This window comes from Poecilia reticulata, linkage group LG8 (genome assembly GCF_000633615.1).
Source record: "Poecilia reticulata strain Guanapo linkage group LG8, Guppy_female_1.0+MT, whole genome shotgun sequence".
Taxonomy (NCBI): domain Eukaryota; kingdom Metazoa; phylum Chordata; class Actinopteri; order Cyprinodontiformes; family Poeciliidae; genus Poecilia; species Poecilia reticulata.
In genome coordinates, this window is record NC_024338.1 from 4370028 (window position 1) to 4385026 (window position 14999).

Below are 14999 nucleotides of genomic sequence, written 5' to 3' on the forward strand. Positions count from 1 at the left end.
GCTAGTCTCAGGGTGCTGGATTTGGGGTGGGACCCTCCATGCATGGTTAGTAGCTTCTGAGTCTTAACATCCGTGGTGTTCATCTCCTCCTTTGGCCAGCTAATTATTTATTTATGTATTTATTTTTATTTCTAACAGACAGAAAAGACAATCAAGAAAGAAAAAAAATAAAATAGAATGAAACAGACTACAGAAATAAGAGGTAAAACAAATTATTATGCCCAAGTGACAAGCAAATTTTATATTTTCTGTTTGAAAAGGAGCAGGTAGAAGATGTAATATCTAATAATATCCTGCCCCTTTCATACTTATCAATTTATAATCAATTAACTGTCAAAACATCAAAGCGAAACAGTTTGTTTCCATTTTACATGACATTTAAAGATGTCCCATTATTTAAACAGTATTTATATCATCAATAGTATTTACAGACTTTAAAACAGTCATCTTATAGAACATATTTTGCAATAAGCTCCTTTTTAATCAGTTTTTTAAGCTGGTTTATATTTCTACTTTTTTGAACTCATCATTCAATTCATTCTATACGTCTACTCCATGCACCGATAAACAAAAACTCTGTGTGGTTGTTCTAAAACATTGTTTTTAAAAATGTCCTTCACCTCTTAAATTATAACTGCCCTCTCTGTATATTGGGTGGAAGTTGCTGATTTCTGACCTTCAACATGAATTGTACAGTTTTAATATTTCAGTATTCTGGGACCTGTAGAGACACATTACTATTTACAATCCAATAATCAGGATTCCAGGATGAACACTCACTTTAGCATTTGCCTCACAACTAGCAAGCACAGACAGGTTACCAGATTCTGATATATCTTATTGGTCAAAAGACATTTGATTATTGGTCAAAATGCACTAATATAAATTGACTTGCAGTTGAACTGGTTCTACTTCTTTCTAAAACCAATGTAAAAAACAAATAATAAAATAGGACTCTGCAGTTTTAAACTCAATACAGCAGTTTGACCAACAAAAATAAAATCTAAAAAACAAGTTTTGTTCTTCTTGAACATCTCTCTACATCAGTGCAACAATTCGATCTACAAAATAAATAAAAATGATACTTTACACCTTAGCTCCTCACTGTTAACTCAGTCTCAATTTCCAGCTCTGCATTCAGTAACTTACCAAACATGAGCCATAAAAAATACTGAAGCAAAAAGCCTAAATGTTTTTATTCTCCTGTCATTTTTAGCTGCAAACATTTAACTAAAATATCTACGGATATGTGTTTCTGTCTCTGCCTCCCTCTGACTCTCTGCAGCCTGATGYTCCTGCATGAATTCATGGATTTACAACAGACACTACAGTAATTTACAGGATCAGAATGTGAACTAAATATAAAAAGTATGTTTTTATCATACAGAATGAGAATTTAAACGACTTCATTTTCAGATGTATATATTATTATACATCTCAACTCTATTTACTGTGCAGCAAAAATTTTCACTAATTTATTTTTAAACCTCACCTCAAGCACTTTTCTTATTGTCTCCTGTAATTAATATAATTTTTTATATAATTAATATCATTTTTATATCTTCACACTCTGAAACTCCACCTGGCTCTCCTATGCCTGATCTGCTCCTCTCATAATAAAATAATTTAGCTTATTTAAAAATTAAAAACAATTAATACATATTTCAATAAACTAAATGAAGACCTCACCAGAGCTTCACCTTTCTTCAACATCATTCTAGCTCTGCATTTCTCCTAAATATCTAAATAATATAATATAATATAATATAATATAATATAATATAATATAATATAATATAATATATAAATACACGTTGAGTGGTCGACTATGATCAGGTCGTGCTCACTTTAAATAATAAAAAGGCTAATTTCGCTGCTTTTTCAGTCTCATTCTAAATCATTGTGACTTGACTAGCTAACTTTTAAACAAAGTTAGCAGTAAAATTTTGGACATGTGAATTAAAACAGCTTAACCAAAAAGATTTAGTTCTATATATGAAAATAAACTGACAACAAGATGTTATAAACGAGCGATATTCATGGTAAAATTCCTGACAGATCGTTTACCTCATTCAAACTGAGTTTCTCTGACTCCTTCTGCTGCTGCCTTTACTCTGAGCTGTTCAGAGAGGAGGAAGAGCTCTGCTAATGCGCTGCTGTGCGCCTTCAAAATAAAAGCATGCGAGTGGAAGATTTTAAAATTCTTCGCAACTGAGGTGAAATTATTTGGGGGGGAGGGGTGGGCGAATGTGACTCTCTCCAATATTGGGGGGGTCATGTCCCCCCCCCCCCCGTCCCCTCCGCTTCCAACGCCTATGGCTATGGGAAACATACATGAAAGAATCAAGGCAACACTCCTGGCATGTTTTTGATGAGGGAATAACATAACATGATGTAAAGCTTAAAAAAGTTGATTTTACATAATACTGCCCCTTGAAGAAATGTTCACATGTTGATCCCTTGTACCCACAAATGTCTTGCTAATCCCAAGACTTCTGGGAAAATCTTCTGTAGACTAAAGCTAATGGGTAACTTTTTGGAGGTGTCACGTTACAGCTAAGCATTTCAGGAGCAGAATGACAAACATGGCAGTGGTGTGATGCATGCAACCCAATGATCCAAAGTAATAAGTAGCAAGCCAAGTTTAAAAAAATTAAAAATAAATTAAGTTTCTAAGTAGCCTAGTCAAAGTCTGGACTTGAGTCCAATTCAGATTTGCCTGTGTAGATACCTATAGAGGCCAGGGATACGTTTCACAGCCTGTGACATAGTGAATAACTTTAAAACAGCAAGTTTCTGTCTCTTTTCAGTAGTGGCTGAAGGCTGCATTGGGGAAGGTTATGTCCTTCTCAGCTGGTGAAGCAGGAGAATGGCAACTCTGAAGAAACCCTGAATCCAAAGTAAATATTCAGTTTGTATCATCTGGGAATTTAGTGACTGAAAAGGGATCTTAAAATCAATGATAGGTTCCTCAAAAGAGATGCCATCAAGATGAACTCCAGGTTGCCTCCTGTAATCCATGTGCTGGTCCAAGGATGATTCATGACACCAAAGTTCTTCACTATATTATCAAAGGCCAACTTAATGCCATCCAGATCCAGTGATAGACTAAGCACATTTCTTAGTAGAAATCTGCTTTGTGTGGCAAAATAATAACTCTAGTATTATCACTCTGTCCCAGGAACATACAGGGACAGAGTAATACAATGTGATAGTTTCCTGGCCTCAACAGGACACTTGACAGGTATGGGCCTAACTCTAACTACCCATTGCTAGAACAGGCCAAGCCCTAAACCTCAGTTTAGCTCAATTTACAGCTAGTCATAAACCTAAACTCTAACCCTAAAAATAAAAACCTGCTCAATATGGGACTTCAGTGAAATGTCCAGGTCAGTATGATGCCAAGGTTCTTGACACTCTTGACCAATGAGGCACTGGCTTTACATGACCACCACAGAGGAATTTGTTTGTATTTGACTAGCCCAACACACTGTTATGTCTAGTTCTTCCAAGGTTCAAATTACTGAAACCACACCTCCACTTAAAGACTGGACAGATGGCACACTTGCAGGTCAAATTATAGCAGCTTCACTCTGTAGACTGCAGGTCCATCCTCTGTTCAGGCTCCTTTACATGGGTGTGGTTGTTGCTTTTCTCTAAGAAAAAAAAGCTCTGTCATTACCAATGCATAACCCGTTTCAAAAATACAATCCCTAGGGCCACTCAGTGTCGCAATATGTGCATTTTTTACAAGCCAATGACACAAACATCGAACAATCCACAAACCTGCTCTGTAGGATCCTTGTCAACAACAGAACAGTGTTTACATTAGACATATTAATTGCTATAAAGCTAGCAAAACTTAGCTATCTATACAAAACATCGCAAAGCTTAATAGACTACACTTATATCTAGTGAGTAATGTAATAACTCAATCTAAAAGACTGTACCTTTCACAACAGGCTTCATCTTTGACAACAGGCACTGCTCAAATCTTTTCAAACAGAACCGCATGTCACACTTACAAAAATATGGCAGCAGGTGGCGCTATGCCACCTTCTCCTCAAAGGACCAGCCAGTCATGAAGTGCATGTAGTTACCCCCATTTGATCAACAGCTGTAAGCATGTATGTTGGTCATTTTGTTTGACACTATTCTGGCTTTCATTGACTTCTCCCCAGACCTGATCTTCTTTCCTCCATTTGCTTTTAACATTTTGTGTCTATATCTCTGTGAACCAGGGTGGTCTATTGGGCCTGACATGGTCGGGCAAGCAAACCCTCACTGTGTGTTTCTTAAGCTTTCTAGATTGAGAAACACAACATGTGTTCACAATATGTGTTTCTTGTAATGTCGGAAAAAATAAAGTTTGCCACTTTGGACAGTATCAAATTAATACATACATTTAATTGCAAATGTTAAACTAGGACTAAGGGTATATTTATTGTGCATGTGGTGGAAAAGTGGAAAATAGGACTGACTAAAATAAGACGCTTTGGGAAATTATTTGTGTATATTTTTTAAGTTAATATTAATGTCTCTGTAGAGTTTTTCTTTTTGTTCCCTCGGTGCATCTTTTAGGTACGTCAGCATTTCCTGCGTTTTGCTTCTTCTCTCAAAAAGCAGAGACACAAACATCACAAGGGTTGACAACACATCTGTTTATCAAATTAAGTTGTTTGGATATCAGTGAGTCGTAGATGTATTTGAATGATCGCTCGTTTTAGAGCACCACATTCAAAATGGAGAATGAGATCATTTGTCTTTCAAAAGCAGGAAGGGCAGAGAGAAGGCAGGTGAGAAGGCAGGTGAAAAGGCAGGTGAGAAGGCAGGTGAGAAGGCAGGTGAGAAGGCAGGTGAGAAGGCAGGTGAGAAGGCATCTGACAGCGTCGACAGGAACCTCAGAGAAACAGGCTTTATGTCTGAAGTCAGTTAAACTAATTTTAATCATTAATCCTGTAATTTAAAAAAATGTTCAGATTCTACAATTAAAAGTGCACAACAGCATTAGCATATGAATACGAACACAAAAACCAATAATACATAAGTCAATTAAATATATTTCTTTAAATTTGATGTTTTCATAAATGAGTGAAGGCCCTTTATTATGACTCAGGAGTTCCTCATATTGACAAAAACTTTAAAAGTAAAAGTATACTATCGGACCACAGTTTACTGGTGTTATGCAATAATCCTTCAAATGTCATACAATAGATACTCTCCAGATACTCTAAATAATGAATTGATAATGGGAAATAAAAATAAAGTACAGATCTTTTTTCATTCATTTATTTGGAATTTTTGTTCATCTGCAACTCAAAGTGCTCTTTAAATAAAGGCTGTAAGAGGCCATAATTTAATTCCTAATAGGTGAGTATTTTTCATAAAAATAATAGGAGGAGATGATGTCATCAGACTTTCAGGGGTTTTCAGGATTTTTGTAACAGGAAGCTCCTACGAATATATAGATTTTAACCATCAAACAGCTGCAGAGATTCTAGTGTTTCTAAGAGATCATACGTTTTGCTAACAGTACGGTTAGTCAGGCGAAGATGAACTTTTTGTAGCATTAAGGTTTTTTCGTGTAACAGAAGAAGTTCCTTCTCTCATTGCAGTCTCTGATGCTGAAGGATGAGTTGCTGTTCTTCTCCAGGACTCCACATCTCTCACCCGGGCAGCTTGGAATTTTCTGGTACTGCACCGGTTCTCCACCCACCCAGAACCACTCATCACCAAGGTAACGCAGGCCCGTCCACACCTACCAACACGTAGCAGAGAGGACAACATAAAAACACAGGGTGAGTCGGTCAACAGCATCAGTGCAGAGTAAACAGCAGCCCACCTCCTCAGTGTCAGCGCTTTGGGCTTTTTCTCGTGCAAAGTCGTGGTCGTCGGTGGTGATGAGGGTTGCCAGGTTGTAGCTTAGCGCTCTGCTCAGAGACCTGCAATGCTCTAATGCCTCGTCCCATGTTTTGTTTTCCTTCACCAGAACCAGTTTCTCTTCATAACATATGTAGTAGCGTTTAAACCAACAGAAGTCATCCTCCCACTTCTTGGTCGAAGACTTCATATAGCCGCAGGTTTGGTTTACATTGTGTTCTAGGAGAAAAAGTTAAATTAAAATTCTGAAAAACAAATTGTATTGTTAATGTGAGTTGTCATATCAAGATGATACATATGTTAGCAAATTAAAATCTCTCTGTGTTTGATCATGATGGGCACCAGGTCCTCTCCCGACCCTGTGAGGATGTTCAGATAATGGATGGATGGGTGTTTGATGATCGGCAGTCAAAGAGGACAACATTGATTAAATTCAAACATCAAAGGGATGTCATAGTCTTTCCTTTTGGTTTTGGGAACAAAACACAGATTGGTGGACTAAGCAGGGGTGTCCCTGAAAAAGTAGCTGCTGTGATGGTAACATATGTTTCTTGAAAACCTCTATGTACGTTTCAGCACTTTCACAGATGTGCAAGTTACCCATGCTTGCAGGAACAGAAAAATATTCTAGGTTCCTGTCAGATAATTGTCAAATAAAGGAAACTAGTGACAAAAATATTCCTCAAAAAAAAAAAAGATGCTGGGCTTTGCACTATGTGTTGGTTGCAATCCAGACAGTCCTTTTCGTCTTTTGCTCCAGAGGACACTGCACCCATGATTTTCAAAAACAATTAGAAATTTGGAGCGCAGGACACTTTTCTACTTTGGTCTGTCTCAGAGCAGCAGAGAGAGGCCGGTGGCATTTCTGGATGTTTTTGAAATATTTATTTTGCTTTGCATGGTAGAGTTTTAACTTGTACTTGTAGATGTAGTGTTGAACTGTCTTGACTGTCAAGTGTTTCCTGAAGTCTTCAGAATGATTTTGGATTTTAATGCAGAATCGCCTGGTGCCCGGCATTCAGTGTTGGTTTCTGAGTGTCGGAAACCAACACTGCTTACTCGCAGAGATTTCTCCATAGTCTGAGTCCATTGATGATATTATAGAGCGTAGACAACGAAATCCCCAAATTCCTTCCAATTGTACATAGAGACACATTGTTCATAATTTGTTGGACTATTTGCTCACACAGTTGTTCACAAAGCAGTGAACTTTGCCTAATCGTTGCTTGTGAAAGACTGAGCCCTTCAGGTATTCTCCCTTTATAACTAATCATGACACACACCTGTTTCCAGATAAGCTGTTCACCTGTGGAATGCTCCACACAAAAGGTCTTTTGAGTGTTCCTCAACTTTCCCGATGTTTTGTTGCCCCTGTTCAGACTGTTTTTGAAATATGTTGTAGGCATCAATTTCCAAATCAGTGAATATTTCCAAAACCACAATAACGTTATACATTTGTACATTAAACATCAAGTATTTGTAGTGGTAGGTGTAATTAAGAAAAATGTAATCTCCAAAACAAATTTGAAATGAACTGAGGTAAAATGTTTACAAAAGGTAGATATTTTCCTCAGTTACTGACTCACCTGGAGACCACCACTTTGAAAAAGTTGGCATTTCGTCTCCAAAGGACCATCTCCATGGACTTCCATCCTTGTCTTGGTACAATCCAATCCAGCCATTGTATAGAGCCAGATTATGTTGTTCTTCATTTCTGATTGTGACCAGATCAAGGTGCTTCTCCCTGCAGCTGGACTGGGCTTCTCGCCAACTCTTTTCTTCACTATAGTATATAACTTTCCACTCTCTTAGACCACAGATGTAGTGGAAGATGAGCAGCAGGAAGATGCTCACACATATCTTCCTTGTCATGTTTTTATCGAAGTTACCTGTGACAACATAAGTAAGTTTCGTTGAATTTGAATAGGGCCATCATAATCTGAATAGCGATTAATACAGCTGATGAAATATTCTACAGATTTAGACTTTGGTTCAGTCAAGATGAATAGAAACAAGTCAAGCTTCACATTTTGATGCTGCAGCTGCTTCAGGTTAAACCTTCTTGTCAGATGTTTTCATACCTTCAGCGTTGACATGAAATTTGTTTTAATTTTGTAAATATGAATTTGAACCAGTTTCCTCAGAGATGGATCGATTAAACAAGTTCAAAAACAAGACCAGGATACATGTTATTTTCTAGCCAACAAAATGTCCAGATTAATATTACAGATAATATCAATATGTTATTATCATCGTTAGATTTCAAACAATTAAGTGATAAGAATGGCTGCATTAAATGAAAATGATTATAACTGAGGTTAAACACGATTCCTTAGTTGTAAATTTTATGGATCCCAGTCACCAGAACAAACATGGAGAATCAGATTCAGTTTTCACACACCTGTAATTTATAACAAACTCCCAGAAGACCGCAAAAATGTTGAAACATTTTTGAGTTCCTTTAAATCAAGACTAAAAAACAATTTGCTTAGAGTTACCTTTGATTAATAACCAAAACATACATTAATTCTAACTTTTCATTAGCTCTCTTTATCTTGCCACTGTAATCTTTCTTTTTTCTGTGTTGTATTTATCATCTAAGCTCTTCGAACTGCCTTGTTGCTCATGTGTGCTATACAGACAAACTTTACTTAAAAATAAATCCATACATCAGCACACCAAATCAGTTAAAATACACAAAATAGTTGAAAATACATGAAAAGAAAAGACAAATAAGCTTGAAAAAGCATTTACAAGCCAGAAGGTAAAATGTATTAGTCCCAAAAATTAAATCAATTTGTACTTACTGACTTAGAGGTGTTGAAGCAGGAAGACACTTTGCTCAGCTGGACTTTGAGTGATATAATTTCCTGTCAGACAACACAGAGCTTTTAAAATGCTGCCCTGGCTCAATATTCAGAGTGATCCACCTATATATTATCTAGCAGGCTGAAGTCGCCACCCTGTCTGCCATTTTCTCTGAGTTCTTATTTGCATCTTGTTGTTGGAACTTTTCTGCATGCAACCTGTAAAAACAGAACAAGGCATGAACAACCGTAGAACTACAAATAACTTGTGTTAGCCAGCGACTGCATTACCAAGGTCATGTCAAGACATCAGGTATTAAGTTACTGTACTGATCTAAATCTGAAGACCAGCAAACAGTTAAAAGTGTGTTTGCTGGTCTTCAGATTTTGGGATGTTAGCTGAGCTTTGAAATGCAAAATAAAAAAATGAAGAAATAAAGAAACAAGGGCGCAACAGTACTGTTTTGCTCTACTTACCTACAATGACATCGCATTATTTCTTTCCTGATAAAACAAAATTGAAGCTTAAACATTTCTTGTCAAAGAATTGAATATTTAATAGGGATGTTTTGGTCATTCAATATTTTATTGATATCACCAGATTTAACATTTTCTTAAATAGCAAACAAATTAAAGAAAAACTGAAAGGAGCAAAGTGCTGTTATTATTTTACTATTTCCTTTATTATGTGTTCAGTTCAGGTCTAAATCAGACCAGCTAATTAACAAAAGTCCTTAGAAGATTCAAAGTTGTTGTTGTTTTTAGACAGTGAAGGCTGCTGGAGGAGCGGAGGGAGAGTCCGGATCAAAAGGTTCATGTCAACAGAAGGAAGGAGTGAAAAACAAAAGTTGGACCTTCAGCTGATGTAAAAACAGTTAACAAGGAAGAGACTTAATCTGCAGAGATTTTTTTTTGTATAAAAGCTTCAGAAGCAAATAGATTTGTTAACAACTCCCCTTCTTAACCCTACCTCCCCCGAAAACATATCTTCTCTTTCTGCAATAAAAATTCTCAATAAAAACTGCATAAAATGTTTGACATGTTTGTGACATTATCAGTTCATTTCTGTTAATATTTCTCATCCATAAAAATGTTTTAAGAAAAAAAAAAAAGTTTTCTAACAGAGTGTATTAATTAAATGTCACAAACTTGGATTTCTATAAATCGCATAATAAACACTGATAAGTACATGTGAATTGAACATTAACTCTCTGTTTCTTCTCTGTCCTGATGGAATCTCTCCTCCTGCTCATCACTCACTGATCCAGATTCTCAGGAAAACGACCCAGATGTGAGAACAAGTCATGCATTTTGATGCTCATGTTGCTCCATAGTTCAGAAAGTTGACCTGATTGAGCAAAATCAATGTGATTTCTGGATTCAGCTGATCAACATGACCCTAAAACAGTTGGAAAAATCGAAGACGATTCTTTTTCTGTTGCCCAGTGTAATTATTTTCCTCAAAGAAATAGATTTATTTTCTTAAACTTTATGATCAAATAACTATCTACAGTGTTGTAATTCTTTTACAGCAGGTCAAATGTTGTCGAGAGCAGCTTTGAATATCCTACACAAAGACAAATGAACACTTGGATGTTCCTGCGGTTCACTGACAAACAAAATGTGAAATTTGCTAAACAGATACCTGTTGCCACTGACACCACTACTACTCTCCAGTGTTAGTTTTTGTGTATTTGTGTGGAGATGCATGACATWAGCAACTCTGAACACTGTGTTAGAGGTCAAAGAAGGGTCTAATGAGAAAAGTCCATAAAGGGAAAGTCCAGAACCATGACAGGGTCCAAATTCTGTCAGTGAAGAACAGACTGAGTTCCAGCAATAGTAACAGAATCTAGTCTTGATTAAATAAGTCTAGATTAATTTAAGACTAAGAAATCCTTAAGTTAATTGTGCCAACATAATTTTCCATGTTGGCACAATCAAAGGCTTTTGGGGATCAAATGTTGCTTCAAATCAACACCCAAAAATGTTGGCACTGAAGTGCAACACATGCCGTCTCAGGAACACTCCAGGCATTTGCAACTCAAAACATGATGGCTGAGAGCCAAGCTTGGTTGACTGGATCCACATAGTTGCTGGTAACAAATGGACAGTCAGACAASGACAGGATTGGAGCAACAATAGCTGCTGAATTGTTTTGAAGAGTTTTGGGTCTGATGAAATGACAGCAGGTGGYCAAGCATCAATTCACCTGTTCCTGACCAAACATTTCTTAAAGGGGCAGTACAATATATTTTACAGCCACATAGTCACATTTTACAGCACAATAAAGTAACTATGTTACCTTCAGTTGTTATAAAAATGTTACATATATAAAATATAACTCGCAATTTAAAAGTCTTCAAATTGGGCCTGTGTCTCTTTAAGAATCTCCTGCTCTTTCCGACAACTCCACYTACAGAATGACATCACAACAGCCTTTCTCTATTAAGCCTTTAACAGTGTTCTTAGGAGCATTGCATTGAGACGTAGACCATGTGATGAGCTCAGCAGACTCTCRTTTCGACCATGTGTTTGCTAATTGCTGCTGCCGCTAGTCTGAAGGAGCGGAGTGAGGGAGTCATGGGGGAGGGCTGCTCTGTAATGTAGAAGCTAGGTTTACACACCGCAGCACCAGCGAGGAAAAGGCGTCACTTGCTGAGAGGAAGCATTTAGGCACCCCCAAAATGGTGGCCATGGAGATGAAAGGTTTTCTCAAACATGTATGAAAGAATCAAAGCAACACTCCAGGTATGTTTTAGATGACAGAATAATCTCCAGAATAATAGAAATGGTTGTGTTAAATTATGGGTAGATTTGGTATCGCAATCTTTGGCAGACAGTTGCATGCTAAAGTATATAAAAATAATACTATAGGAAGTGATCATTATCCAATTATTATTGAAGTAGAAATGGATATAGAAGAAAGTCAAGGGAAATGGAAATTTGGGGATACAAATTGGGAAAACTATAAAATAATAAGTGAGGTTAATATGGTAAATATAGATATAAATAAACCAGTAAATGAATTAAATTTAGAAATTGGTAATAATATTATTCATGGAGCAAAAACAGTCATTCCTACAAGTAAAGGGGTTAAAAAGAAGAAGATGGTTCCTTGGTGGACTCTAGAGTGTTCAATAGCAGTTGGAACAAGAAACAAGGCCTATAAAAATCTTTAAAAATATATATGCTTCCAAAATCTAATAAATTATAAGAGAAAACAAGAAGAAGTCAGGAAGATCATAAGAAATGCTAAGAGAGATTATTGAAGAAAATATTGTGAGTTATTGGGGAAAAATACGGCATTAGACAGGGTTTGGAATACCATGAAGAAAATGTCAGGTAAATCAAAAGAATATTTTTTCCCAGTAATAAAAGATGATGGTAACACTATAATAGATAATAAGAGCAAAGCAGAGTTATTAGCAAGAGCATTTACTAAGATACATAGTATGGAGAATCTTAGTAATACTGAAAAAAAGGACAGGAAACAACATTAAAAAGTCACAATGAGCTGTTATATAATGATAAAGATCACGAGAATATCATGAATATGAAATTTTCTTTAATAGAATTGAATAGAGTATTAAAAAAACTAGTAAATCAACGCCTGGGGAAAATCAAGTTAATTATATTATGTTAAATAATCTTAGTGAAAAAAGTAAGAAGATATTATGAGAAATGTACAATAAGATATGGGAGGAAGGAATTCTACCAGATAAATGGAAAGAAGCTCATTATTCCTATCTGTAAACCTGGAAAAGATCCACATGTAGCTGAGAGTTATAGGCCGATATTAACATCTTGTATTGGTAAAGTGATGGAAAAAATGGTAAATAACAGATTAATATATTTTCTGGAATCTAAAGAGAAGATGAAACCTTATCAATTTGGGTTTAGAAAAGGAAGAAGTACAATAGATCCTATACTATGTTTGGAACATGAAATTAGGAGAGCACAGGTGAATAAAGAAGTCTTGATAGCAATCTTTGTGGATATAGAAAAAKCATATGATATGTTGTGGAAAGAAGGATTATTGATTAAAATAAAACAAATAGGTTTAAGGGGTAAAATTTATAGATGGATTAAAATTTTTTTAACTGGAAGAAATATAAAAGTTAAAATAGTGAAATAAGTTCAAAACATCAAATTGAAAACGGTGCTCCTCAAGGAAGTATAATAAGTCCTATGTTATTTGGTATAATGATTGATGATATTTTTAGTAAAATAGATAAATATTTTGGAGTGTCGCTATTTGCAGATGACGGCCTTATTTGGAAAAGGGGGAAAAAAATCTAAAATTTATAAATAAAATGCAAGAGGCAATACATAATGTAGAAGATTGGGCTTTACAATGGGGTTTTAGAATTTCAATATCTAAATCTAAGTTCATTACTTTTACTAATAGGAAAATAAATAATGTAAATCTTAAATTGTATGAGAATGATGTAGAAAGGATAGATCAGATTAAATATTTAGGAATTTGGTTTGACAAAAAACTTACTGGAAAATGCATATAAGAAAAAGTAAAAAAATCCTAAATATAATGAGATGTTTAAGAGGTAAAGATTGGGGAGCTGATATGAAGGTATTAAAAACAATATACATAGGACTAATTAGATCAGTAATTGATTATGGATGTATTGTATATAATTCAGCTTCTAATAGTTTACTAAAAGAATTAGATAGAATACAATATCAGGCTTTAAGAATTTGTTGCRGAGCAATAAAACAACCCCAGCATCAGCTTTACAAGTTGAAATGGATGAGATGCCACTAGAGCTCAGAAGAAAACAACTAGCCATAAACTATTGGGCAAATGTTTAAAGGACATAAAGAAAATTATCCTCCAAATGCTGTGATTCAACCTTGTCAAGAAAAAGTAAAAAATAAGAGAATTAATAATTTTGGATGGATTATAAATGATGAGATAAGTAAGATAGGAATAAATCATTATTTAATTAGTCCTGTGGTGAGTATTCCCGATACTCCATCTTGGTTAAGTGGAAAACCTGAAGTTGATTTAAGCTTATTGGAAAAAAGGCAGACAAATAGAAAAAAAAGAGGTGGAAAGGTATACAAATAAAGAATATGCTGAGTATTTACAAGTATATACAGATGCTTCTAAAATGATAAATGATAAAATTGGAATAGCACTTATAATTCCGGACTTGCATATTATGAAAAATAAAAGAGTAACAGACAGATTGACAGTTTATACAGGTGAGCTAATGGCTTATAAAAGTGCATCAAAAAGGGACAGTGTTGAGGTAAATATCAAAACAAGGAGAAATGAGGTCAAAAGTATGAGTAAAAAATATATATTAAAATAAAGAAATGGCAGGAACTATGGGATAGAGAAGAAAAGGCAAGATTTGATTATAGCATTCAAAAAAAAGGGGAGTGTAGGGAAGGTAATAGAAATAAAAAAGAAGAGGATATTATATCCAGATTAAGGTTTGGGCATACGGGGCTAAATAGTACTCTGAAAATAATTAATAAACATAGTACAGGTTAGTGTAGTTATTGTGGAGAGTCGGAAACAGTGCAGCATATTTTTCTACAATGTAAKAAATATAGTCGGGAAAGAGATGTATTAATTAGAGAGTTAAATAGAAATAAAAATAATTTAGATATTAAACATTTGCTGCAAAGATCGTCTGGGGATGTAGCATTTGACAGCATTTTTAGTTTTAAAGATAGGACCTCTTTTTATAGCGATAGGACCTCTAATCGATACTCCCGTCCGGAAGGTGGCGGTAATGCACCTGTACGTTGTTTGCCAACCCGCCATAARACAAAAAGAATGATGATAATAATAAGAACGTCTACTTAAACAACTCACACAACCTTAAAATGCAAACCCTGACTATGCCACCTAGAAATKATGCCCCACCGGTCATATTGCAAGTCGAAACGTGTAATGTCCAGGATCGTCGATCAAATGGAATATAGATGCTGACGCCATTTAGCATGTAAGTGGAGACCCGTCAGTTTGATGTCTTGTTTTCTGTTCCTCACACGCGACTTTAACGTTTGCGTGTAATTAACGCGGTGGAAAATCCTCATCTTTGCTGGGAATATCAGTCCAAAGTYTATATTACGGTTACGGATCGCAGTAAAGTTAGTTTTTAGTTCTTCAACCGCGGGTTTTCTTTTGTATGGACGCTTCATTACTTGTCAGCGCGGCGACGCTGTCTTCCAGTTTGCCAAAGGTGGAAAACTGGAGAAGGGAAACCAAGAAGATGACCGAGTGCTCCAAAACTGGCAGGAGGTCCAGGCAACCAGACTTGCAAGCAAAATCTAAAA

The 14999-nt window shown here is 35.8% G+C and overlaps 1 protein-coding gene and 1 long non-coding RNA gene across 2 annotated transcripts in view; one reads left to right on the forward strand and one right to left on the reverse strand.

Annotated features, from left to right (window-relative positions):
- Positions 1–4862: 4862 nt before the first annotated feature.
- Positions 4863–9758, reverse strand: LOC103468283 (perlucin-like protein). The gene is made up of 4 exons (XM_008415243.2): positions 8688–9758; positions 7467–7769; positions 5843–6099; positions 4863–5758 (listed from the first exon to the last, which is right to left on the reverse strand). Exons 2-4 carry the CDS (start codon positions 7750–7752, stop codon positions 5570–5572), a joined length of 732 nt encoding a protein of 243 aa, XP_008413465.1. The 5' UTR covers positions 7753–7769; positions 8688–9758; the 3' UTR covers positions 4863–5569.
- Positions 9759–14068: 4310 nt separating this feature from the next.
- LOC103468284 (uncharacterized) overlaps positions 14069–14999 on the forward strand; it is a 5943-nt gene continuing 5012 nt past the window's right edge. The window contains exon 1 of the long non-coding RNA XR_534193.1: positions 14069–14665. This is a non-coding gene — a long non-coding RNA (uncharacterized LOC103468284). The remainder of the gene's footprint in view (positions 14666–14999) is intronic.

Excerpts from the sequence above, each read along its gene's own strand:
- LOC103468283 (XM_008415243.2), bottom strand. The coding sequence starts at position 7,752 with ATGACAAGGAAGATATGTGTGAGCATCTTCCTGCTGCTCATCTTCCAC. Across the intron at positions 6,100-7,466 it reads TTCAAAGTGGTGGTCTCCAG|AACACAATGTAAACCAAACC; the intron begins GTGAGTCAGTAA and ends TTTTTCTCCTAG. Across the intron at positions 5,759-5,842 it reads AAAGCGCTGACACTGAGGAG|GTGTGGACGGGCCTGCGTTA; the intron begins GTGGGCTGCTGT and ends ACGTGTTGGTAG.